The sequence below is a fragment of a genome, assembly GCF_019968955.1.
Source record: "MAG: Porospora cf. gigantea A chromosome Unknown PgA_NODE_68_length_47494_cov_349.439, whole genome shotgun sequence".
Lineage (NCBI taxonomy): Eukaryota > Apicomplexa > Conoidasida > Eugregarinorida > Porosporidae > Porospora > Porospora cf. gigantea A.
Window position 1 is genome coordinate 16,738 of NW_027151840.1, and position 21,688 is coordinate 38,425.

At 56.0% G+C, this 21,688-nt stretch overlaps 15 protein-coding genes across 25 annotated transcripts; 6 read left to right on the forward strand and 9 right to left on the reverse strand.

Moving 5' to 3' along the window:
* Positions 1-77: 77 nt before the first annotated feature.
* Positions 78-2,354, reverse strand: KVP18_002044 (uncharacterized protein; the record flags this gene model as incomplete). Its single annotated transcript, XM_067952648.1, has 1 exon — positions 78-2,354. The coding sequence occupies one exon, from the start codon at positions 2,352-2,354 to the stop codon at positions 78-80; it is 2,277 nt and encodes a 758-aa protein (XP_067806881.1).
* Positions 2,355-2,491: 137 nt separating this feature from the next.
* Positions 2,492-3,214, forward strand: KVP18_002037 (uncharacterized protein; the record flags this gene model as incomplete). Of its 2 annotated transcripts, XM_067952637.1 has the most annotated exons (3): positions 2,492-2,796; positions 2,826-2,948; positions 2,977-3,214. In XM_067952637.1, 3 exons carry the CDS (start codon positions 2,492-2,494, stop codon positions 3,212-3,214), a joined length of 666 nt encoding a protein of 221 aa, XP_067806870.1. The 2 variants fall into 2 exon arrangements, with proteins under 2 accessions (XP_067806870.1, XP_067806869.1); XM_067952636.1 differs by lacking the exons at positions 2,826-2,948; positions 2,977-3,214 and having other exon boundaries at positions 2,492-2,800.
* Positions 3,215-3,235: 21 nt separating this feature from the next.
* On the forward strand, positions 3,236-3,691 carry KVP18_002046 (uncharacterized protein; the record flags this gene model as incomplete). The annotated part of the gene is made up of 1 exon (XM_067952650.1): positions 3,236-3,691. One exon carries the CDS (start codon positions 3,236-3,238, stop codon positions 3,689-3,691), a length of 456 nt encoding a protein of 151 aa, XP_067806883.1.
* Positions 3,692-3,991: 300 nt separating this feature from the next.
* Positions 3,992-4,794, reverse strand: KVP18_002031 (uncharacterized protein; the record flags this gene model as incomplete). 3 transcript variants are annotated; one of them, XM_067952622.1, is made up of 2 exons in its annotated part: positions 3,992-4,462; positions 4,489-4,794. In XM_067952622.1, the coding sequence occupies 2 exons, from the start codon at positions 4,792-4,794 to the stop codon at positions 3,992-3,994; spliced, it is 777 nt and encodes a 258-aa protein (XP_067806855.1). The 3 variants fall into 3 exon arrangements, with proteins under 3 accessions (XP_067806855.1, XP_067806857.1, XP_067806856.1); XM_067952624.1 differs by lacking the exon at positions 4,489-4,794 and having other exon boundaries at positions 3,992-4,234; XM_067952623.1 differs by lacking the exon at positions 3,992-4,462 and having other exon boundaries at positions 4,474-4,794.
* Positions 4,795-5,506: 712 nt separating this feature from the next.
* On the reverse strand, positions 5,507-6,804 carry KVP18_002057 (uncharacterized protein; the record flags this gene model as incomplete). 2 transcript variants are annotated; one of them, XM_067952666.1, is made up of 2 exons in its annotated part: positions 5,507-5,795; positions 5,888-6,804. In XM_067952666.1, the coding sequence occupies 2 exons, from the start codon at positions 6,802-6,804 to the stop codon at positions 5,507-5,509; spliced, it is 1,206 nt and encodes a 401-aa protein (XP_067806899.1).
* Positions 6,805-6,832: 28 nt separating this feature from the next.
* Positions 6,833-9,629, reverse strand: KVP18_002050 (uncharacterized protein; the record flags this gene model as incomplete). Of its 3 annotated transcripts, XM_067952658.1 has the most annotated exons (2): positions 6,833-8,093; positions 8,122-9,629. In XM_067952658.1, 2 exons carry the CDS (start codon positions 9,627-9,629, stop codon positions 6,833-6,835), a joined length of 2,769 nt encoding a protein of 922 aa, XP_067806891.1. The 3 variants fall into 3 exon arrangements, with proteins under 3 accessions (XP_067806891.1, XP_067806890.1, XP_067806889.1); XM_067952657.1 differs by lacking the exon at positions 8,122-9,629 and having other exon boundaries at positions 6,833-7,834; XM_067952656.1 differs by lacking the exon at positions 6,833-8,093 and having other exon boundaries at positions 8,118-9,629.
* Positions 9,630-9,796: 167 nt separating this feature from the next.
* On the forward strand, positions 9,797-11,236 carry KVP18_002028 (uncharacterized protein; the record flags this gene model as incomplete). The annotated part of the gene is made up of 1 exon (XM_067952618.1): positions 9,797-11,236. One exon carries the CDS (start codon positions 9,797-9,799, stop codon positions 11,234-11,236), a length of 1,440 nt encoding a protein of 479 aa, XP_067806851.1.
* Positions 11,237-11,283: 47 nt separating this feature from the next.
* On the reverse strand, positions 11,284-14,532 carry KVP18_002036 (uncharacterized protein; the record flags this gene model as incomplete). Of its 3 annotated transcripts, XM_067952634.1 has the most annotated exons (2): positions 11,284-12,310; positions 12,338-14,532. In XM_067952634.1, the coding sequence occupies 2 exons, from the start codon at positions 14,530-14,532 to the stop codon at positions 11,284-11,286; spliced, it is 3,222 nt and encodes a 1,073-aa protein (XP_067806867.1). The 3 variants fall into 3 exon arrangements, with proteins under 3 accessions (XP_067806867.1, XP_067806868.1, XP_067806866.1); XM_067952635.1 differs by lacking the exon at positions 12,338-14,532 and having other exon boundaries at positions 11,284-12,231; XM_067952633.1 differs by lacking the exon at positions 11,284-12,310 and having other exon boundaries at positions 12,334-14,532.
* Positions 14,533-14,744: 212 nt separating this feature from the next.
* Positions 14,745-15,776, forward strand: KVP18_002056 (uncharacterized protein; the record flags this gene model as incomplete). Its single annotated transcript, XM_067952665.1, has 1 exon — positions 14,745-15,776. The coding sequence occupies one exon, from the start codon at positions 14,745-14,747 to the stop codon at positions 15,774-15,776; it is 1,032 nt and encodes a 343-aa protein (XP_067806898.1).
* A 278-nt stretch (positions 15,777-16,054) lies between these two features.
* KVP18_002032 (uncharacterized protein) lies at positions 16,055-16,963 on the reverse strand (the record flags this gene model as incomplete). The annotated part of the gene is made up of 1 exon (XM_067952625.1): positions 16,055-16,963. The coding sequence occupies one exon, from the start codon at positions 16,961-16,963 to the stop codon at positions 16,055-16,057; it is 909 nt and encodes a 302-aa protein (XP_067806858.1).
* A 323-nt stretch (positions 16,964-17,286) lies between these two features.
* KVP18_005155 (uncharacterized protein) lies at positions 17,287-18,260 on the forward strand (the record flags this gene model as incomplete). Its single annotated transcript, XM_067949531.1, has 4 exons — positions 17,287-17,300; positions 17,331-17,666; positions 17,693-17,803; positions 17,831-18,260. 4 exons carry the CDS (start codon positions 17,287-17,289, stop codon positions 18,258-18,260), a joined length of 891 nt encoding a protein of 296 aa, XP_067806901.1.
* Positions 17,825-18,130, reverse strand: KVP18_002052 (uncharacterized protein; the record flags this gene model as incomplete). The annotated part of the gene is made up of 1 exon (XM_067952660.1): positions 17,825-18,130. The coding sequence occupies one exon, from the start codon at positions 18,128-18,130 to the stop codon at positions 17,825-17,827; it is 306 nt and encodes a 101-aa protein (XP_067806893.1).
* Positions 18,261-18,316: 56 nt separating the features above from the next.
* Positions 18,317-19,340, reverse strand: KVP18_002029 (uncharacterized protein; the record flags this gene model as incomplete). Of its 2 annotated transcripts, none has more annotated exons than XM_067952620.1 (2): positions 18,317-18,976; positions 19,005-19,340. In XM_067952620.1, 2 exons carry the CDS (start codon positions 19,338-19,340, stop codon positions 18,317-18,319), a joined length of 996 nt encoding a protein of 331 aa, XP_067806853.1. The 2 variants fall into 2 exon arrangements, with proteins under 2 accessions (XP_067806853.1, XP_067806852.1); XM_067952619.1 differs by having other exon boundaries at positions 19,005-19,310.
* A 45-nt stretch (positions 19,341-19,385) lies between these two features.
* KVP18_002051 (uncharacterized protein) lies at positions 19,386-19,697 on the reverse strand (the record flags this gene model as incomplete). Its single annotated transcript, XM_067952659.1, has 1 exon — positions 19,386-19,697. One exon carries the CDS (start codon positions 19,695-19,697, stop codon positions 19,386-19,388), a length of 312 nt encoding a protein of 103 aa, XP_067806892.1.
* Positions 19,698-19,717: 20 nt separating this feature from the next.
* On the forward strand, positions 19,718-21,688 carry KVP18_002033 (uncharacterized protein; the record flags this gene model as incomplete). Of its 2 annotated transcripts, none has more annotated exons than XM_067952627.1 (1): positions 19,718-21,688. In XM_067952627.1, the coding sequence occupies one exon, from the start codon at positions 19,718-19,720 to the stop codon at positions 21,686-21,688; it is 1,971 nt and encodes a 656-aa protein (XP_067806860.1). The 2 variants fall into 2 exon arrangements, with proteins under 2 accessions (XP_067806860.1, XP_067806859.1); XM_067952626.1 differs by having other exon boundaries at positions 19,871-21,688.

A 21,688-nucleotide genomic window follows, 5' to 3' on the forward strand; every position in this document is an offset into this window, starting at 1 on the left:
AGAGCATTCGGTCAAGCCTTGAACTCTTTTTTTTACTCATCATGCCTATGTAGTCAAGATTCCACTTTGTTCGGGAACTACGCGTAGAACTGTGGTAGCTCTTCCAAGACGCGTTGCACTGCACTGTCCTCTCCTGTCAGGCCGACGGTTTCAAGGTACGATTGAAACGCCAGACAGGCCTGATGAGCGGCGTGCACAGGGCCAGGGACGGCACCGGTCTGGGCGACGGGCTGGTGCAGATGGCACAGGCAGTGCATGAATCGCATCCAGTCAGACCCAGCCTTCACGTGTGTGTCGTTCATGGCGATGACATACCTACAGGTAGCAGATCGCGTCATGAGGTAGAACTCTGAAGCGTACTGCACAAGCAAAGCCTCCTCCTTATCGTAAGGTTTTTCTGGAAAGAGCCGGGTTTCATGTCTCGGAGACACAAAGCAGTACATTGTAAGCGGTGGCTGGCAGCCCGCCGCTGCGTAGGCTGCGGCGATGGCCCGAGTTTCGCCTTTCCAGGTGTCGGCAGTCCCGGGCGTGCCCGACCTCAACACAACCATTTCTGGGGGCCACGCTACGTCGAGTTTCTCGACCAAGCGTGACACCATCGTTCCCAGGTCTGCGACGGGTCCGTCCTTATCTTGAGCGCTAAGCACGTGTTCGCATGGAGACAGGTGCTTGGTTGTGGCTCCGAGCGCTGCCGAGAGCGTGATCCTGCCGATCTTCTCGGTGTGAAGAGCCAACAGGAGCGTCTTGTGCTGGAGACGCATCACCTTGTGGAACACGCGGAGGGTAGGCTTCCCAGGAATCTCGGCTATGCAGTGATTGACCCCTCCCAGCTTAGCATTGGTCTCGAGTATGACATCAACCGGAAGATTCGGCACCGTCGCCTTACACACCCATTGAACGGGGCAGTAGTGATACGTGGCCGATTGCAAATCGGCGTAGAACCTGAACTGGTTCGGGACAAGGCACACTACGAGGTGCGGGCACTCATGTTTCAGGAGGGCCTGGACGTCCAATTTCCATGCCCTCACAGCCGTATCGTTGTCAAGCACGGCCATCGAGAAGACAGGCTTAGGGTCGAGGCAGAGGCCCCTCGCAGCGGCGCTTACGATCAGTGTTTGAACGAAGACTCGGAATATCTCCTGGTCCTGACAGAAATTGACAACCCCCAACCGTCTCCCTCTTGGGCAAGAGAGAAATGCCCTGTCGCCGAGGTACCAACTGCTTAGACGGTTGGGGTCCACGACGCAGGTACGCAGTTGCGGCGCAAATCCCATCTGCAGCTGGGGCGGCAACAACGTGGTACTTGCGTGGACGACCATTGACTGGTCGATGACCATGCTGAAAGCGCGCAGCACGCGGTTGCTACCGAAGACCTCCTCGTTGCGTGCAAGCAGCTGCTGGCGGTGGTACATCGAGCAACTGCTCTCGCTGACGAAACTCCGAACGCGCCGAGAGGCTTGGGCGCGAAGCTCGACCAGCTCCAGAGGAGCCACGACGTCTCCGTAGAGTTCCACCGGCGGCCACTCTGGGTGCTGGACGTAGATGTGGTGCTTGCGACGGAAGTATTCAGTTACGTTCAGGCGACCTCCTTGGTAACCTAGCCCTATGGTCGCGTCCGTCTTCTCCGACAACCGTAGGATGCGGAGGTGATTCGACAGGTAGCTCAGGTTAGCTTCCATGTCCCGGATCAGGTCATCTGCTTGGGCCTTCAGACCGGGGAGCCGAATTATCGCCTCTGGGGGCTTGCCAAGCACGTCTCGCAGGTACGTTGCGAGGGGAACGTTGGGTACGACCGCAGAGCGTCCAATCTCCAGCTGCAGGACCCATCTTCCGGCCTCGAAAAGGACTTGGTGCTCGTGACCTTTGATGACGTGCACTCTGTCCACCAAATCGATCTCAGAGGGTCTGGTAATACGCGAGATCCATTGCCCCCGAGTCTCGAAACACGACTCCTGGGCGGCCGTGTCGATCAACAACTTCACCTCCAGGCCTCGTGTGCTATCCTCCAGCAGCGAGTCGAGTTGAAGACAGCACTCATCAACGAAGCTGGGAGTGAAGCTAAGGTCGTCCTTATTCTTGGTTACCATCTGATCCGCAAGCTCAGGGACGATTCGCTGTGTGGTAAGAAGAACAGCGCCATCGGTTGCGGTGCCCTCCAGTTGATGGTGTTTCTTCAACCAAGTATTCACTGCCGCTGCACGTTGCGTGGGTGCCAAGTTCTCATCTGTGGGCGTCACGTTGATTGCATACCGGAACACGGTTCTGCTCTCTACGGGACGGATGCCAAACTTGTTTGTTAGGACTGTTCTTGGGCAGTTGTCCCGCGGCGGTGGCCTGATCGGGGCTACGCGCATGAACCGCTTTATTGGGTAAAACCAATTTCACCCCACAGCTCCAGACGGCCAGAGGGCTCATGCCCCTGCCGTCAATGAGATTACTTCACCCAGAGTAAGCATCCACCTTCCACGAAATAATTCAGATTATCGGGCAGATGAGTGATTTTGGGCGGCTGGCGCAGGGTCTGTCCTTTGTGACTCAACAGGAGTCATCAATCTTCAACTACCAAGCTCAGAATATCGACGGTAAGATTGAGCAACCTACAGCAACGACCGACGACACGTCGGTGTTCCGATCGCTATCTACGTCAGTGAGGTCGTTGCTAACGGGCAGCGCTGAAGCCGAGCAACAACCTGTGACGTCGATTTGGTCTCTCAACACCACAACTATTACATACTTCGCCGTCTCGGCAGGTATCGGAGTCGTACTGATCTCGCTCTCCTTCCTGTTTTTGCCCATGTGAGACTCAGGCACTCCTCATTACACAGGTTGGTGTTTGCACCGCAAAAATTCCTCCTGCTTTTCACCCTGGGATCTCTGGCAATATTGAACAGTCTGGCGGTTGTCCAGGGTTACACCTTCCTTCTCACCCACATGTTCAGCAAGCACAAGTGAGTTTCCAGGCCGAACATCACCCAGACTGCCCTTTACTTTGGCCTACGTCTTGTCCTTGATGGCGACGGTCTATGTCACCCTCGTCCATCCCAGCTACCTTCTGACGTTGATATGCACAATAGTGCAACTTGGTGCCCTTGGTTCGTTTCTGGTGTCCTACGTCCCTGGAGGTGTGCCGTTTCTGACCATGATTAAAGACAGCGCGCTCGCTTTCTTCTGGTCCTACTTCGGGCGAGACACAGGCTCAGTTTTGCCTCTCTAATTTCTCTGCCGGTCGAAATTGATGACCATTGTGCATTTGGTGACGGAGCGGTTCCCCCAAGCAATCACGCTCAAGCAACAAGTTGATGCGAATGGATCTGGCAGACTGATGGTTCATAGCTCACTTGAGCAGTGCTTGAAATACATTTTGAAGACAAAGCTGGTATCTTACATCGTATGTCACGTAAAGACGACCAGCACAATGAAGAAGTTTCCGTCCCTCTACGGAGTGAAGGCGTTCCAAGGTTTTCTGTTGTTCTACGCTCACGAGGAACATCCGGCGACGCGAGAAGCCTCAGAACACCCAAAAGTCGTCTTTATGACGGGTTCCGTAAAGGAGATGAGGCGAGGGGTTTGCTGGCTGCAGGCTGGATACGACTTTTCGCAGACGTTGGGAGCCTGCGAGAGGCGAGTTGACCTCAAGCTTGACAGATTGACCAGACTGATGACTAACTACCGAGTTCAGGTCTCACAGTGAAAATAAACCGTATTTTTTGTTTATGATGGAGAAGCTCCATTTCCGAAGTTATCGGCCTCAAACAGAACGCTTCAAGCCGCTGGCCGTCTCCCCTGCCAAGAAGGATGTTATCGAGACCGAGATTCGACAGGCGATGGAGAAAATTGTGTCTTCGTTTAACGTTGAACAAGTTCTGAACTATGTCGCCCCTGAGAGTGCGAACTCGGACTTGAAGCGTAACCTTCGGAAGAAGCTGGGCAAACTCGATTTAAAGACTCAGAGGGCCTTCGAGGAACTGATCTGGCAGCAAAAACTCACGGATCATCGACCCACATAGGACTCATCGGCCCGGGCGGTGACTGCTTGGTCAATGGCATCAAGGAGGTGGCGCTGCGCCGCACACTGCAACCGAACAACCTCCTGCCAGCGACCCGCTACGTCGACCTCCGCAGAGGCAGTTTCTCGTGGGTCACCAATGGCCTGCAACTGGTCGATGAGGGCGAATATGACCTGCAAGGTCAACTTCAGTTCTTGTGGCGTCCACTCGCCTTCTTGAAGGTTCATCTTAATGTGTTGCAACGATTCACGCGCATTTTTGCGAGGTGGTGAGAGTCGCCCCAATATGCTAGGACTCAATTCCTTTTTCAGCGGAGGCTTGTCTTCTGATAGAATTACTGTAACCTTCTTCTCCCCGCTACTCGCGACGGATCCGTAAGTGAATCGATTCCCAGATCGCGGAACAATTACCACTTCCCCATAAAATAATGCGTCGTAGCCCCAGGACGCTAGCGTCTGTGTTACGCTCACCCCTGCCATACCCAGTCCTTGGCAGAGACCTCGACTCCCAGAGGGCGCGTTTCGGCCTTGGTTAGCGTAGACTGTCCTCCAAAAGAGTCCTGCGAACGAAGAAGGGCGAGCCGCTCCTGAGGCGTTGGCGGCAGCACCGCAGTCTTGACCATCAAACTAAAGGCCGCTTCGGCGTGAGTGTCAGCCGTGGCCGGCTGTGACTCCAGACACGTGGGCAACGACTTTAAGCGCGCCAGTTTCCTTTTCTTCGGGTCCTTGCGTTGTAGGGCCAGTTTCGGGGTGAGTGGGGTCTGGCCCATCTCTTGAGTGCAGTCCATTGCAATTTTTACCATATTTGCATAAACCAATTGTGAGTCCTGAACGGTTCAGATGCGTAACTTTGTTTAACGTCCAGATCTAAACGTTTATGAAACCTTAGGCGAGTCTTCACTAGCTGCACTCCCTCCGTCCACTTCGAACAGAGTCGGCGGCGCGGGGTCGTAGAGGAGCATATCCGGCCCAGTACGAGGGTAGTGTGATCTTCGTCTATTAAGGGCACGCTCCAAGGTTCGTCTGTAGGGCCGTCTCAGCAGCAGAGGCTCGGGGTTTTGTGCAACGTAGAGCATCTTTTCGGGGTCGAATGGTTCCTCCACTTCTGGCACTACGGGCAACTCAAGGATGGGGGGAGTCTGCGCAAGAAGCGCCACAGAGGTGATACTCCTGGCGGACTCCAAGTTGTGCTGGCTCGGGGAATGCGCTTCCTCCGTCGGCGCGCAACACCACCACAGCAACGCCAGTCCAGAAAGAGCCGCCGCTACGAGGACAGCCACCACCCACCACGGAAGGCCGGCGGCGACGACTACCGGCAGGGCAGGTGCGCCGCATGTCGACGTAGACGCTCGCGTACTCGACGGCTCCGCAGTTCTTTTGGGCGTTGTGGTTGCAGTGGAACTTGTGGAGGTGGCAGTGGGAGTCTCTTTTGTTAGCGTTGTTGGCGTCGTTGTGGTGGTACCTGTCTGCGTCGTAGTAGTGGTTGGCGTAGTTGAGGTTTTAGTTGTGGTACTTGTCGTAGTAGTGGTTGGCGTGGTTGAGGTTGTGGTTGTAGGTGTAGTTGTGGCTGTGGTTGTTGTGGAGGCTGTAGTGGTCGTTGTGGCGGTTGTAGTGGTAGCGGTTGTGGTGGTTGTGGTGGTTGTTGTGCTGGCTGTAGTTGTTGGCGTGGTTGAGGTTGTTGTGGTGGTTGTTGTGGTACTTGTCGTAGTTGTTGGCGTGGTTGAGGTTGTTGTGGTGGTTGTTGTGGTACTCGTGGTAGTAGTTGTTGGCCTTACAGCAAAAAGGGGATCTGGCTTGCAATACAGTTCGATTCCCGCCGCTTCACTGTTCATGAGGGCTTCGAAGCAGTCCACGTTGTGGTTACCTAGATGACTGGCCCACAGTGCACTCCGTCTGATTCCAGTCCAACCGCTACCATTACATCCGTAGTTCTTGAGACCAGGATGTGAGTACTCAGAGTTAACAGAGCACTGCCCGGAGCAAGAAGTGGACGGGAACGAGTTCGGCAGCAAGCATCCGAAATGAATCCCATCTGCCTGCATCCGCAGGAGATACACTGGGTCGTCCGGAGGGGTCCCACAAGCAGCTTGCCCTAGTGAGTGGAAGTACAGTACAGCCGGAAATATGTTTTGGCTGAAGGCCAACTGGGGCGCAGTGCCTCGGTCGTGAACTCCGTCATAGCACTCCGGCTGCAGGTCCGTTGCAAGATCCACTGAAATTCCGTCAGCCTTGGGGAAAAACTCCCGCAAGCAGGAGCTGCGAAAGCCAGCCTCTCTGGTGGTGACGGCATAGGCGCAAGCCTCAGAGGTATTTCCAAGGAGGCGCTCCTCTACAGACTCCACATGGGTAGTCAACCAGTCCGGGCCGTCGCAGCCGAACCCCTGATAGCGGGCAATTTCATAGTACAGCGGGATGTAGGTGGGGCACCCGCTACCACATGATGCATCCGGTGGATCCGGTGGTCTATTCCCGATGCCAGATTCAATAAACGGGTCCTGGTACAGGAGGCAAGCAAACACGAACTCGTTCCCGTCTCGCCGTACGCCCGAGAACAATCTGTCAATCTCCTGGCACTGGCCTCGTTGCACGCACCAGTAGTCATTATTGCGGCACCGGTTGGTGTGGATCCACCAAAATAGGTGCCAGACGTCCTGAACCTCGGAAACGGGTCGTCGATCGATTTCAAAAATTCCATTCAGGGTCGCGGGATGTATCTGATTGGCGTAGCACTTTGTAAATGGGTCCAGATATTGTATGGGCACACTAAGCGCCAGGGTGAGCAGTACGAAACCGATCATAGCGAACCCGCAGGGCGAAATCTGGCACTCACCAGGTTCCGGATGTGAGGCGTTCTATGGCGAAGCATTCAGGGCAACGGTCCCCTGCGAAGCAGGCTGGACACACCACTAGCGAGCAGGATTTACATGCGAGCTTGTTCCCTCCGAAGTTGAATGGCGTCTTGCAGTGTAGACACTTTGACACCAGCCGACTTGGGATTTCCCACCTGTACGACGAGGGGCGACAAGACCCTGAGGGCTGAGCAGCGGACGGCTGCAGAAAGGCGGAATGAGCGCCAGTTTGGATAAGCAGCGACCGGTCCACCTCAGAGCACACGCCGTGGAGCTGCATCAACCTGCTCAGCCACAGCCCCGTGTCGCCCTCCGGAGCGTCGAGAAGAGGTGCCCACTCGGGATGCAGTTGTCCCCCGGACTGCGAAAGTCGGTAGGGCACTGAATGGCCGCAGTTCACCAGCCGTCCGACGCTCCACAGGTCCCGCTGCCTCCACGCCGCCAGCAACGGCGCCGGTTCTCGCACGCCATGCACGTCGGACAGGGAGGAGAGTAGATATACGCCAGCGTGGAAGCAAGCCTCAGAGGCGTAGAGGAGCGCGGAGTGCTCGCCATCTGCCGCCTGCGGGTCCGCGCCCATCTGCAGCAGCATCTGCAGTCCTGTAAGACTGGAGTGCTTTGCGCACAGAACCAGGAGGGCGTCGGCGTGAATCCGCATATCCTCCCTTCGCGAATGGTAGAGTTGCGACAGAGTGTCCTCCATACGAAGCATTCGCAGGATTGCTCTGGGCCGTAACCCGTCGTGGGACAGAGGTCTTCCCATTGGGTCGGTAATCTGAGTAGGAGTCTTGCCGTGAGCGAAATATAGACCGTATGGACTTGAGACCATGGCGCCGATGGCTCGCCACTCTGCAGACTTCATCACCAGGCGCTCTTCGTGGGGACTCTCATTTATGCTGTTCACAGGCCTGGATTCCAAAATATATGAGAACAGGTCGAGTATATTATTATCCGCCACTCTGGACGCCGACCTAAACATGTCGCCCACCGCACCCTTGTAGGGGGAACAGAGGATGCCTAGCTCCAAGGACGGCGGGCAGTGAACTGTACGGGCTAGTCGGTAGAAAGAGAAGTACGCCGACCTGTACGCCACGTGTAGAAGGTTCAGCGGCTGCCGCACCTTCCCCAGCAGGCACTGCAGCAGAATGACTCGTTCGCCTCTCCGAAGCCCAGTAGGCGCGCGCGGAGACCTCTCCTTCGGGGGCTGGACGGAGAACTCGCAAAGGATGTCGTCGAAGCTGAGTGTGGGTTCCTGGCCTTTCTCACCATGTTTCTCCAGCGGAGGTTGGCCGCTCAGTTTCCAACGGAGATAGAGGCTTCGGAGGGGAGGCCGCCGGCTTCACAGGTAGGGGCGCAGCTGCCGTGAAAAGTACGGGCAGCTCTCGCTTGATGAACCTTCCAGGGCGACCTTTGCGTGACACCTCGGCTATTCTGCGGCGACGCTCGTGCTTGTGCAATACCAGGGCCAGCGGTCCGTGGTTGGCGCACATCTGGTGAGGCAGCTGGCCTTGCAGACTGCGCAGCAGCACGTCCGCGCCGCTCTCGAGCAGCACTTGCACCAGCATTATGTGTCCGAGGTGGGCCGCGAGGTGCAGCGGCGTCCAGGCGTTGTGGCCTCCAGTGATGTCTATAGAGAAGGTTTGCGGGCATCGACCTTCGACGGCATGGACGCACGAGCCTGCCAAGCAGTCCTCGGCCGCTTCGGACCGCTTGTGCATAACGTAAAGTGCTGCGTGTATTTGCCCCCTGCGCATGGCAAGGTGTATAGGCGACCACCAATTGTCATTCTGCTGGTTGACGTCACAATTGGCCGAGATCAACGCCTCAGCCAGTTGCAACGAGAGTTGGGCTCCTTTGTTGAAGATGCTGAATAACACATGTAACGGCGTGTTGCCATCCTCGTCTACGTCCATGGGCGCGCCGGCCTCCAGCAGCAGCTTCACAGTGGCCAAGTCCATATTGACCACTGCCAGGTGCAAGCACGAGCCGAATGGGCCCGAGCAAATACCCACGTCGGCGCCGCTCTCAATGAGGAAGCGGGCAACCTCAGGGTGCTGCTTCTGGATAGCCAATAGCAGCGGCCGAGGAGCTTTAGCCTGGCGGTAGTCCGGTGACACGCCGTGTGATATGAGCGCTTTCACAACGGCAAGATGCCCATGTGCCACGGCCGTGCCGAGCAGTGCCTCGAAGGCGGGGTTCGGGTCGAAAAAACGAACGAAGTCGACGAAGCCCAGTGGGCGTTTAGCCAGCTCACTCCAAAGATCGTTTGCGCTACGCTTGGGTGGTTGGGGTCCGAGGTAGCGCCACCACTCAACATCCAGCGACTGTACTTGCGAGGAGGCTTGCGGCAACCGTTCTACGATGTTGGAAAATATTCCGAGGGAGTGCAAGTTCGGCAGCAGGAGAGCTTCTCGAGGCAGATCACATATGACATTGTCGTTGAGATTGAGGTGCTCGAGCTGGTCCGCCGCCTTCAGGGCCTCCGAGTCGATGACTGCGATTCGGTTGTTGGTGAGGGATACGTGAACGGTACACGGTTGGATGAGGCCAGGCGGGATGCGATGGAATCTGTTGTGGTCACCGCGAAAGGTCTCTAATTTATGGGGCCTGTCGCAGTTTAACCGTATCGGGAGATTCGCGAGGAAGTTGTGAGATACGTCAAGTTCTCTGAGACCGGAGAGAGATGTAAAAAAATCTTCTGGTAACTCCACAATAGAGTTCTCACAGAGGGTAAGAGAAGTCAACACGTGCAGCCTGTCCCGGCCGATAGACATGACTCTGGATTACTGTGTGTGGCTGGGCCTACGCAATGCTGACGTCTGCGGACTCAGTTAGCCCAACTCGACTGAGGTTCAATGGGTAATCTTCCATCTCAAATGACCATTTTCAACGCTGCTGCGCAGAGCACAGAGGGCTAGCTGCTCTAATTTATCAATCAATTATGCACGGTCAGAGTCTGGCGAGTGTGCGTGTAAGGTCCCTGTTCGTAGAGTGGCTCGCGCAGCCAGACACCGAGGTGCTGCTTATGCGCGGGCTGGTGCCGACCCCGCGGGCGATACAGAGCCAGGTCCACCTGCACCTTCCGAAGTCGCCAACAAAGAAGCGACCCGCGCCAGAGCCTGCGCCGCCGCCTGCGCGGCAGAGCGTTGCGACGTCCAGCCCATTAACCGGCCAAGAGGCTCGAGTTCCGCGATTTTTCGATGTGTATCCTGTGGCCCCGCAGGTCGACGCGACGACGCGAGAGCTGCTGGCGCAGATGGCCACTGACACTCCGGACGGACTTACCTCGGAGACCTTCCAATGGTTATTAACCAATCATTTGAAGATGTCGAAGTTCATGTCTCAGACCCTCTTCGAACGCATTTCTGAGGAGGGTCCCCTTTCCAAAGATGATGTGGAGGCCTGGCTTGCCTCCGCATACGTTCCTCACGACCCTATCCGGACGTTCTTTTTCGCCGTCAAACAGCCGCAGAACGACTTCATAGAGCCCGACGACCTGCAGCCCTTCATTATGGAGCTCCTCACCCGACACGAGGGAATGAATTTCCTGGCCGGAAGCACAGACTTTCAGTCACGTTTTTGCCAAACAATTGTCTCTAGGATTTTCTACGCCCTTGACCCTCATGACACTGGGCGGATAACGCTGCCAGCACTTTCGATGTCCTCCCTCGTTGGCACGTGGAAATCTCTAGAGCGAGAAGCGGACCTGAACTCCTGTAGGCGATTCTTCAGCTACGAGCACTTCTATGTCATCTACTGCAAATTCTGGGAGGCCGACCTGGATCATGACTTCAAACTCGACCGGCAAGACCTCTTCAGATATGATGGCCATGCCTTCCACAAGGCCACTGTTGACCGCATATTCGATCCTGACTTTCAGTCCTTCCGTTCTGGAATCGCTGGGACGATGGATTACTCCGATTACATATGTGAGTGCGATGGCATCTTGACACTAGATTTGATTATCAATGATGAAGACAAGACGACGGACCGCAGTTTAGAGTTCTGGTTCCGGTTCGTGGATTTAGATGGCGACGGTGTCATCCGCCGGCACGAAATCGCACACTTTCACGAAGTTCAGCTGGAGCGACTGGAGGCGCTCGGGCATGAGGTCGTCTCGACTGAAGACATTCTATGCCAACTCAACGATATGCTGCAGCCTTCCAGACCCGGCCAATTCACGCTGGCAGACTTCAAAAGACATCGTACCACGTCAGGATTCTTGTTCAACATGATTCTCTCGCTCACAAAGTGTTTGGCCTGGGAGAATCGTGATCCTTACAACGCGAGAGCTGACGTTGTGGACTTTCCGGAAGACACTGACTGGGACCGGTTCTGCCGGTGGGAATACGATCGCCTCGTGCAAGAAGACGAAAGCTGACCAAGCGATAGCACGTAGAGAATGTCGTATCTGTTGAACGTGTAAACTCATGCAGACACGTCTGACTCATCGGAATCCGAGCACGAACCTGACTCGGAATCCGAACCTGACTCCGAACCTGAATCTGAACCTGAATCCGAACCTGAATCCGAACCTGAATCCGAGCTGCTCTCCTCGCCTTCAGCCTGCTGCGAGATCCAGCGAAACACCGCTGGGCCTGCCACATACTGACAAGGGATTCCTCCATCCCTGAATTGGGCAGCGAGCTCTTCGGCCTTGTCGGAGTTGTATACTGCGTTGAAGTACATGCCCTTGCCAAAGTCGCCTGTCAGGGGCGCGAGGTGTTCGCCTACCTTCCGCAGGTCCTCCATAGTCAACGCCGCCAAGCGCAGAATGCAGGTGCCCGCCCAGTTGAGTGGTAGGCCGCGTACAGCGTTCTCTAACGCGTTGTCAGCGACATCGAAAAGTGTAGCGTCCTCGTTGATGAAGCCGAAGGCTGTTAGGTTTATTGCACACTGCAAGTCCGACGCTGACATCGGCTTGCGTAGGTGCTCCGCGATGCTCGTCTGGCTAGCTGCAAGGCCCTTCACTCCGTCTGTAGCCGGCGCCACCCGTAGGACCAGAGTGCCGTCCTTTGGCCGGTGGACCAGCTGCACGCCATAGGAGTAGCCGCTACCGCGAACTGCGCGGTAGAGGACGCCCTCTGTGGCGCTCAAGTACTCACAGAGGCAACGGAGAGGTAGGAAATCCTCATGTTCGTAGCCCAGAGGCCCCTCGCAGGTCAAGGTTACGTAGGCCGTCTGGGCAGACCCCACGCCAGTCACGACTGCGCGCCCGAGCTCCCCCTCGACAGCTTGCCGGGTTTGCAGGTCGAAGTACGCGGGGAGTTGTTGCCCAACGCTTCGTGGTGCCCCTCGACATACCAGATCCGACTCGACTAGTCGCTGGACATCAGGTGTGGTTATTGTCTGCAGGTCGCAGCCAACATGCAGCATCAGCCGGCAGCCAGGTTGGAAAAGTCCCTCATAGGCTGCGGTTAGTCCCTCGACGTGATCGCTAGCATCGGATGCCGCTCTGTGTGAAGTACCTCAGGAAGCTTACTGGCATAGGAGGCGGTGCTGAGCCACGAAACTGAGCCGGTTTCCAATGGCCTGGGGCCCGAAATTCAGACACGTGCTGAGGCAGGCCGCGATGTGACGAGTGGACCGCCGCATACGTCTGGCTTTCTTCTTGAGAGAGGCGGCGGTCGCACTAATTTTTCCAAGGTCCATTTTGTGGCGGAGTAGACAGTCACAGAAGAGTTCGTAGGCTGCCTGCGCATCTGCCCTAAGTGCAACAGCCTCGGCGCAAAAGAACTCAGTGCCGTTAGACGGCAGCAGCGTGCTGCCCTCGAAGCCTTGCCCGCACTGGTAGGCGACGAAGAGGTCGGTGAGTCGCTTCTGCAGGTCCTCAACGGAGTACTTTTCTGAGCCATCCGAATGTAGGACAGGCAAGTCAAACATCAACTCAGCCAGCAAGGTCAGATACTGCGTATGCGGAGCGTCATCGGGAACACGCGCCACGACGCTGAACTTCACAAATTTGGAACCGGGGACATCAATTATCTGTAAAGGGATGGAGCAGGTTTCTAGCAGGGGGTGGAGCTCGTGAGTGGACGGCTCCAGGTTCGACACGCTCCGCACGTCGAACATGCGGACGTGACCTACGGAAACGGCGGGGAACTTCTCGATCATCCAGGCCGGTGGTGGCGCCTTGAAGCCTCTGACTGCCTCGTCGACCAGCACGTTGCGCGCTTCCAAGGCCTTGGCGCCAATGGCATCGACAGTTCGTTTCTCCCTTGCGGACTTCTCACCTGAGATCTGCTTCACAAGCTTTTTACTCGGCTTCGCTGCGACTTCCATGACCTCGGACCACTTAAAAAAATCGTCGACGCGGGTCAGCCACCGATCATGGGTAAGGCCCATGAGGTAGGCGTGTATGCTGTCGAGGTCGAGCTCCTTGACGAGCTCCTCAGGTCGGTTTTCACCGTACAGCAGGAACCCTGCTAACATGTCAAAAGTAGATTCGTGCGGTTCTGTCTCTCCGCTCCAGAGCACCTCCTTAAAGGTGCTGTCGATCATTCCGCGGAGCACATCCACGTTCACCGGCAGCCTCGCCAGTGTATCCCGTAGCACGGAGGTTGCCTCCGCCATGGCGTCCACCGGCACGTCAACCAGCGCCACCGAGTGATATCCGTCAACAACTCGTACGTTAAACAGGCCAACCGATCCACACAGAGGTTCGAAGCCGGGCTCCAACACGTCAGCGATGTCGCGGAAGGCTGTCGTCCGAGACACGCCGGCTTTCAGTCGGTAGCCCTCGACGAGGATCATATGAAGAGCGGACGTGGATGACTTCGACAGGTACGCCTCCAATGCGCTGAGCTCAGCGTGTGTCTCGCGCATGGCCCAGAGGCCAGTACGCCATGAGAATGTCATGCTGCCGGTTTCTTCGTCGTCGCTCGGGAACTGTAAAACAGTGCTCCTCTCCCCGCCGAGCGGCTGTTTCTCCGTAGGTAAGTGTCGGGGCTCAGGGATGGAAGGACGCTTGGACACGTAGTAACGCTCCATGTCAGCCATGAGTCCGAGAATCCGCTGCTCATCCACGCGCCCTATAACGACCAGCGTCATGTTCGGTAGCACGTAAGTCTCCTCGTGGTAGGCGACTACCTCCGAGTGCTCGAGATCGCGGAGGGCTCCTAGCATCCCGCCGGTCTCGTAGTGGTACCCGCTGTCAGGTCCATACATTTGCCTGGCCACGCCTCGTTCCATGACCGATGCTTGGTTGGTTTCCCTCTCTTCCATCTCGCTGTAGACCACACCCTTCGACGCACCTTCCCTGTCAACGTGATGGACCTCAGACAGGAATGCCTTCTCCTCGAGTAGTGGGAAAAAAAGATGGTCAAAATACACAGGAATGATGTTATAGACCCCCTCGTCACCGGCGATCTCGCACGTGTAAGCTGTGTGATCCACTGCAGTCCAGGCATTGGTTCCCTGGGCCAGAAACCTGTTCGCCGCGTGGTCGAGCACGCCTTTCACCGGGTAGGACTCCGACCCGAGGAACACGAGATGCTCGAGCGTGTGAGGAAGTCCATTGTCCGCTTTACAGATGGTTGGAAGCATGAAGTTGATGTGAACGATAGGACTTTCGATCTGGGCCAGAACCACCCGGAATCCGGTGAGCTTAGATTGGTGCACCCGGACTGAGTTTCCGAAAAGGGTCACCTCCGCTAGGAGATCGTAATTGAGCTGCATACTAGGAATCGATTATTTCGGTTTTATTGCTCTGTAGCTAGATATCTCCTTGTCGTTTTGTTAACGTTAGGCTAAGATGGGGAAGCTGGCGTGGCTGAGCACAGGTGCTACCAGAGCATAGTTGACGCATCTGGTCCGCCAATCGCCCATCAGCAGAGTGGCGCCTGGCAGGTGCAATCTTCTTTGTTTAGAAGATTGCACACGGATCTAGGATGCTCTTCTCAGATAGTCCCTACACCACCTCCGTGTCCCCGCACATCGAGTTCATTGGTTCGACAGACCTCTGCCAGTGCCCTGAAAAGTTGGATCGCTTCGGCGAGAACGGGGTCTGGGTCCTGGATCGTGCGCATCGGCGGTTCACATGCTGGATTCTAAAAAGCCACTGGGAAGCGCGTACACCACGACCCCCCGCTGGCTACCCGTTATTTTCTATGCACTATAAAGTTGTGGAAGATCCAGAAAGAGTCGTAGAGGAAACTGAGGAAGTCGCAGCAGAAGTAGCAGTAGCAATAAAGGAACCCACAGGAGAGAACGATAAACTGGACAAATGGGAGACGAAGCGAGCACTTGCTGCCGAGCGTCGAAATCTGCTTCGACAGCAGAAGGTAGAGCGAATCAAAGCCAGCCAGAGACGAAAGGCACGACAAGTGGAGGAATCGGAGCTCAAGACGAAAGAAAACAGCCACAAATGCCACAAGACTGGCAATGCCGTGTCCGCGGAACCAGTGAGGAAACCGCCAAAGACCCGTATGCGACTGAAGCGCCGCTCCTTGGTAGAGGCCGAGGGTCACGCCCAAAACATGCAGGATGCACAGAGAATGAGGGCACAGCCAGTGGAGGCACAGCCAGTGGAGGCACATCCAGTGGAGGCGCAGCCAGTGGAGGCACAGCCAGCGGAGGCACAACCAGTGGAGGCACAGCCAGTGGAGGCACAGCCGGTGGAGGTACACGAGTGCTACGTACCTGATATCATAAGGCTTCTGGAGGGCGCAGTTACTAGAATCGTAGAACAGATCGCACTCATCGCCGCACCCATACCTCTGCCGCCCGCAGAGGCCAGGTGCACCAGCGTAACCAAGTCTACGCAATGCGGCAACGGACGCCGAACACGAAGCTGGTCCGACATAGATGAGCTGGCTGATGCCGTGAGAGTTGTTACACGCGCAGTCGCGAAAATCACGAAGCTTCAGGCGCCCAGGAGTGAGCACCCTTCGTCGCCTCGAGCAGCTATTTCAAGTCGTTAGCGGCAGCTTGCTGGAGACTTTCTATATGTTGTTGCAATTCGACCAGCTGGCATTCCTTTTCGTAGAAAAACATAAGTGGGGCTGTGTCAGAACGCCCCAACAATCTCACCAAGAAGGATAAAGCCAGCCATACCCAGGAAGACGACGGAGCTGACGGATGTCTTTGTTGCTACCCAGAGGTTAAGTCGGGACAAGCCAGCACCCATATTAAAGTGTGAATTCGATTCCTATTGGGGTCCCATCATTTCTCTGAGTTCGTTTAATACACTTCATACACTTCATTGAAGGTCGTCTACCACGCTCATGAGCGTAGCGTAGTCTGGAAAGTGGTCGGTCTTGAGGCACCTAGCCTGCGTTGCGACTCCTAGATTTTGCAAAGCGAACATCGTGGCGGCTTGGAAAACGATAGGCACCTGCTCGTCATCTTGCCCCGCGTACAAGAAAACTTTGTTGCCTTTATTCACAGGCTGCGGCAGCGTCACAGGCGGGTAGAACCCGAAGATGGAGTGCACGCTTCTCCACACAGGCTTACGAGCGATGGCTAAATACAGAGCCATGCAGCCGCCTTGGCTGTGGCCTACGATGCTCACGTTCTCCGGCGCTAGGTTATGTCGCTCCATTGTAGAAGTCACCCGCCGCAAGATGAAGTCTGCCGCGGTGTCTACGGAGTCTGTACGGTCCCGTTTGATCTCCTGCGCCACCATGGCTGACTTCCCAGTGGCCGCCTGGTCCTCGAACATTGGGAACCAGCCCATGGAGTCGTCACCTTTTAAGTCCCTCGAGTCCGGCAGGAGGTAGCGCGTATGCGGTAGGAAGGGTGCCATGTTTTTTACATGATTGACCATTGAGTCAGCTGTGCTGCCCAACCCATGCAAAAACACCACCAAATGCTTAGGATTCTGAGAGCCGAATTCTCTGGAGTAGCCCGGCACAGGATCTAACGTAGCCGCGGTCTTGAGCACAGCCAAAAATTTCTCCAAGGGGTTGCCTGGCCCCGGAATTCTCTTGAGCATGTTCCTCATAAATTCGTCCTTCACAAGGAGCTCTCCCGTTGGCTTCGAGAGGTCTTTCTGCTCTTTCGACAGAGCGGCAAACTGCTTGCGGGCGCAGGCGACAGTCTCGCAAAGAGTAGAGTACAGGATGCAGGAGCAAACACTCCGTCGAGACTGGAGCGCCACGATTCTCATTATTGAGAAAACCGCACAATTTCGATATGGCCTGCCATTGAAACCACCAAATCTCCGATCCTGCAGAAGCAATGACAGGAGGGTACTGAGGAGTGTGAACCCTTGGGAAGTGACTGGTGCAGACAACCACTCTTTTGTTTCATTCAGGGAACCTGGGGTAAATTCGAGGCTAGACTCTATTGTTTTCGTTCAGGGAACCTGGGGTTAATTCTGTAATGAGTTAGATCGAATATTTCTTCGTAAAGTTTCGATTTCAGACCTTTAGCACACGTCAGCAAAGCTTTGACGTGCAACTGATAATTATTGTGACGTAAACCAGAATAATGCAACTCGCTCAGTGAGACTGGGACTGGGCTCCTCATTACAGATCCAGCTATCCTCCCGAACACGACGACCTCCCTGTGCACGTTGAGGAGTCTGGGAACTCGCCCACCCCACAACATAAGACCTCACAAAGTGCTGCCACACATCATGAGACCTCGCAAAGCGCTACTGTGGAAGTGCTACAGCCAGCGAGGCATCTCGAACTGCCTCCGGAAGCTGAGCATCGTCGCTCCAACTCGCCTAGCGGCCATGCCGCTTTCTGCGTGGACGAGCTCTGCACCTGCGGTATGCACAGCTGTCCGAAAAAAGTAGTGCCTATTCCCTTTTCGGGCAGCAGCCACTACCGCGAGACCTTCCGACCTGTAACTACAGACGCTCTGTGAGCCGCAGATAAAGTTGACACAGACTAGCCTCCATTGCCGCCTTCGATACGACGCCTCCAAAAACTCCTAACCTGCCATTCTCAGGGACCACCACCAGCAGCTCGACGTACACCGGCTGCGTCGGAAGCCAATTGTGAGCATTGTGGACGAATCATCACAGACTAAAGGCCAGCGGGCTTGCTACCCCGCCGCCCGTGGCGCCGCCGAAGCCCGCCTCTCTGCCTTTCGCTGGGACCACCACCACACAAGCCTCGTACCCGCCTCCCCCAACCTCCGCATTGGTTGCTGCGGGCACTCCGCCTCCGACCGAGCCTCCGAGCAAGCCCCCATCCGTGCCCTTCACTGGGGTGACCACCTCCAGGGCAGACTTCGCACCGCCCAACACCAACGTTCTCGCAGCTGCCATCTCCACGAGTGAGACGCCGACGTACACCATACCGCCGGAGACGCGCGATTTCATGACCAACTGCCAACGGTCCTACCAAAAGCCGCCCATGCAGAAAGTCTGCCCCATGCTGCTACTTCCGCCTGTACCGCCCTCCAAGACTGGCCACCAGTTCTTTGATCCGTACACCCGAAGCTGGTTCTAACGACATTCGTGAACGAACTGACTGTAGACACACTCGTCCATTGCGGAGGTTCTAACTTACTGTAGACTCACTCGTCCATTGCGGAGGTTCTCGTAGATTAGGCGCCTTCTGGAATTGCGATTCAGCTTCTGCATCACCTCGAACACGATGTCTCTATCGAAGGGTAACGGGCCTCCGAGCGAGAATTGCAGGCGGCGCCGATCGAGGAGCGAGAGCGGCGAATACAGCTTCCGCAGGCGCTTTCGGGCGCTAATCGAATGCGCGGCGTCTCGAAAGCCTTCAGGCAGCGAGTCGTACATCTTGCGTATCGGACAGAGCATACCTTCTCGGTCGTGAAACCGCCATTCGGGTGACAGGGTCACCTCCACCTGCTGCACCAACCGGCGCAGCCTTCGCTCCTCGGGCGTATCTGGTCGAAAGGCAAGCGGATGGTGACCCTCCAGGAAACTCTTGGCTCGATGGCCGAGCTCGGCAATGCGACCCTCCACCACGGAGGAGAGGTCCTGCAAGCCCTCAGTATGCGACACTGAGAGCTTGGGCCCGTCAAAGCCGGTGAGCAGTGGAAGGTAGGCGGCAGCCATTTCTAGGAGCTCTCCGGCGTCTTCGTGTTCTCGCATTGAGAAGTTGCCGATGCGACCCAGCCCAACAATGAGTTGCAGCAGGTCCACGAGGGGCAAACTAGGACGCGGACTCACAAGCAGCAACGCTATTTTTAACTGCATGGATGGAGTCACTAGGACTCACCAGCGATTCTCGGTTGCTCTTTAGGGCTGTCTCCAACTCGTCTGGGATCGGAGTTAGCGGAAGCACGGGTGTGTGCAGCCGCGGTTGCAGACAGAACTCGGTCCAGTGTCGGAGGTTGCGCGTCAATGACTCCACACCTGGTACGATTCCCAGATTCACTCGGTTGTTCCTCATAAGAAGATGCGGCTGGAAGAGTACGCCTAGTTTTGTAGGTAGGGAAGCAGGTTTGTCCCGCACGAAAAGGCAATTCAGCCCGTTCCGGGCTGCCAACCTAGCAGATGGAAAGGCCCCAGGGCCGTAAGCCATCACAATTCCCTGTGACAGAAGGTTTACCATACTTCGAATTTATTGTGTTGTTTACCGACCAAGTAGATTATGCGTTCACATGTTGAATGCAGCTTCAACTTTCTGCTTGTTCGCCCCCAATACCGTAGCTACAAGAGTACCAGCTCTGTAGAAACGGAAGGTAGGCAGCGACTGAATGCCGCTTTGTTCGCAGAGTTCCTGTAGCGCATCAGCCTCAACATCAACGCTTCGCGCCACGACATTCGGATGCCGTTCTGCAAGTTCAGCGAACACCGGAGTCATCATTTTGCAAGGTCCGCACCAGTCGGCGTAGAACTTGATTGCGACGAGGCCAGGAGACTGCAGCACCTGCTGGAACTCATCTGCGGTTCGAATCTCTGCCACCATTTACGAAATTTATACATTTCATGAATATCAAAGCTGTTACCGCTTCGCGCAGTGGGGCTCTCTACGCATCCGCACTGTCGCTAAATTACGGCCTCGATCTGATCTGTCAAGCCGCCGAGGCATCCGAAGGACCCAGTTTGGCTGCGCGACACGATTCCGCCGTGAGCACGCAAATGAGAATGCCGGCGTTGCCGGCATCTTCTCTTAAGACAGACCTGCAGGACTCGGACCTTGAAACGGACTGCGACGTTTCTGACGTGGAGCCACGGCGGGCATCAATATACGCGGGCCGCCCTCTAGTCCTGGAGCCGGCGATTGGCTCCGAGGAGGACGACGACGCCTGCGTCCATTACGATGGATTGGGAGATGATCTGGACGACCTGTGCTCCGACGCAGCAACAGCGATTTACGTCGACGGGAAACCCATAACCTCGTACCCGAGTTCGTCCTCGACGTCTGCCTCGACGTCTGCCTCGACGTCTGCCTCGACGTCTGCCTCGCCGCCAGACTTGTTAGCTTCTGGGAGCGAGTTCACCGAGCTGATGACTTTTGAGCAGGCTCCCTTATTGACCCCTCAGTGTTCTACGCCTCGCAAGTCACCAGTATCAAACTCATCTGTTGCCTCCCTGATCCCCAACGTCCTTGCTGCCTCCTTGGCACCCAATGCCTATGAACCCAAGTCCGCTGCGAACGTCTCGCCGATACCGATGGCAAGTCAAGTTCAAACTCCTTCGCAGAAGTCATCCTGCTGGGGGATATCCGTGGAGAATCAACCGTGGACAATTGAGACACAAACACTCAACGAGAATCAACCTTGGACACCTACAATTGAAAGACAAACACCCAACGAGCTGCATAGTGGGCGCCCTTCAGCGAATGCGGTCTTACTGACTGGGGGGAAATTGCGCACACAACACCACAGCGATGAGGAATCCTCGTACCTGGACGCACCGAAGAGTCATAAAAGCCTGGCGCCGGTTATGACAAAAGAGTCACCATGTGCGGGGCTCCTGAGCCTCCCGATGGACTTCCGGTTTGCCGTTCCCAAGAATATGCCTACGGAGCTTATTCGCGACCAGATGGTTCTACTTATGCCCCATTCGAGGAGGTTCGTGGACCTTTCGTCAGTTGGGTGTCCCCCAACGAATTCCGTCGACACCCTGGAACGCCACGTGAGCGATATGGAGGTGGTGGGAATCAAACGTTCGCGTTTCTCGACCACCAATGTGCGTTCTGTGCCCTCCTACCCTGCTGATCGGCACCAGCTGCACCGCGTTGACCTCGGTAACGTTTTTTCGCCACAGAGTGGCAACCTTCCGCCTGGTCCCAGTCCCACATCAAGAAGGAGAAAGAGAAGACAGACGATCGATTGGGTAAACCAGTTGCCCACCCTTGCACCCACGGAGGCAGTCCAAACGATGAGCGACAGCGCCACTCTCTTCCGAAACTTTGACTTCACAATGAATCAGCAGGCAGCCCCGGCGGGCAGCCACTCGATTCCGTTGCTCACCACCCTTGCACCCACGGAGGCAGTCCAAACGATGAGCGACAGCGCCACTCTCTTCCGAAACTTTGACTTCACAATGAATCAGCAGGCAGCCCTGGCGGGCAGCCACTCGATTCCGGCGGGCTCTGTCAACCAGGCGCTGTTGAGGGGACCGCCCAGCGCTGCCGGCAGAGCGCGACGCCTACTGTGCCGGTGTGGAGAGGTGGCCTGTCCAGACCGAGTGACGTCTGCCATCCGCGATAAAATATCGCGGAAGCGGATGTATCAAGAGCGTAGGCAGGCGCAGGAGGCGAACCCTGCGTCGTTCCCTTCCTGGGGTCAAGTCCCTCCTTGCACGACGATGAACTCCTTAACTCTCAGGCTGTGGAACGATGAGGAACGAGTGGCCAAGATGGCGAGTGCCTTGAGGACGTCTGGTCCTAGTAGTACTGCGATCTCGGAGATTCCCTACAGGGCACTAGAACGCCACGACTTCCCCGGATGA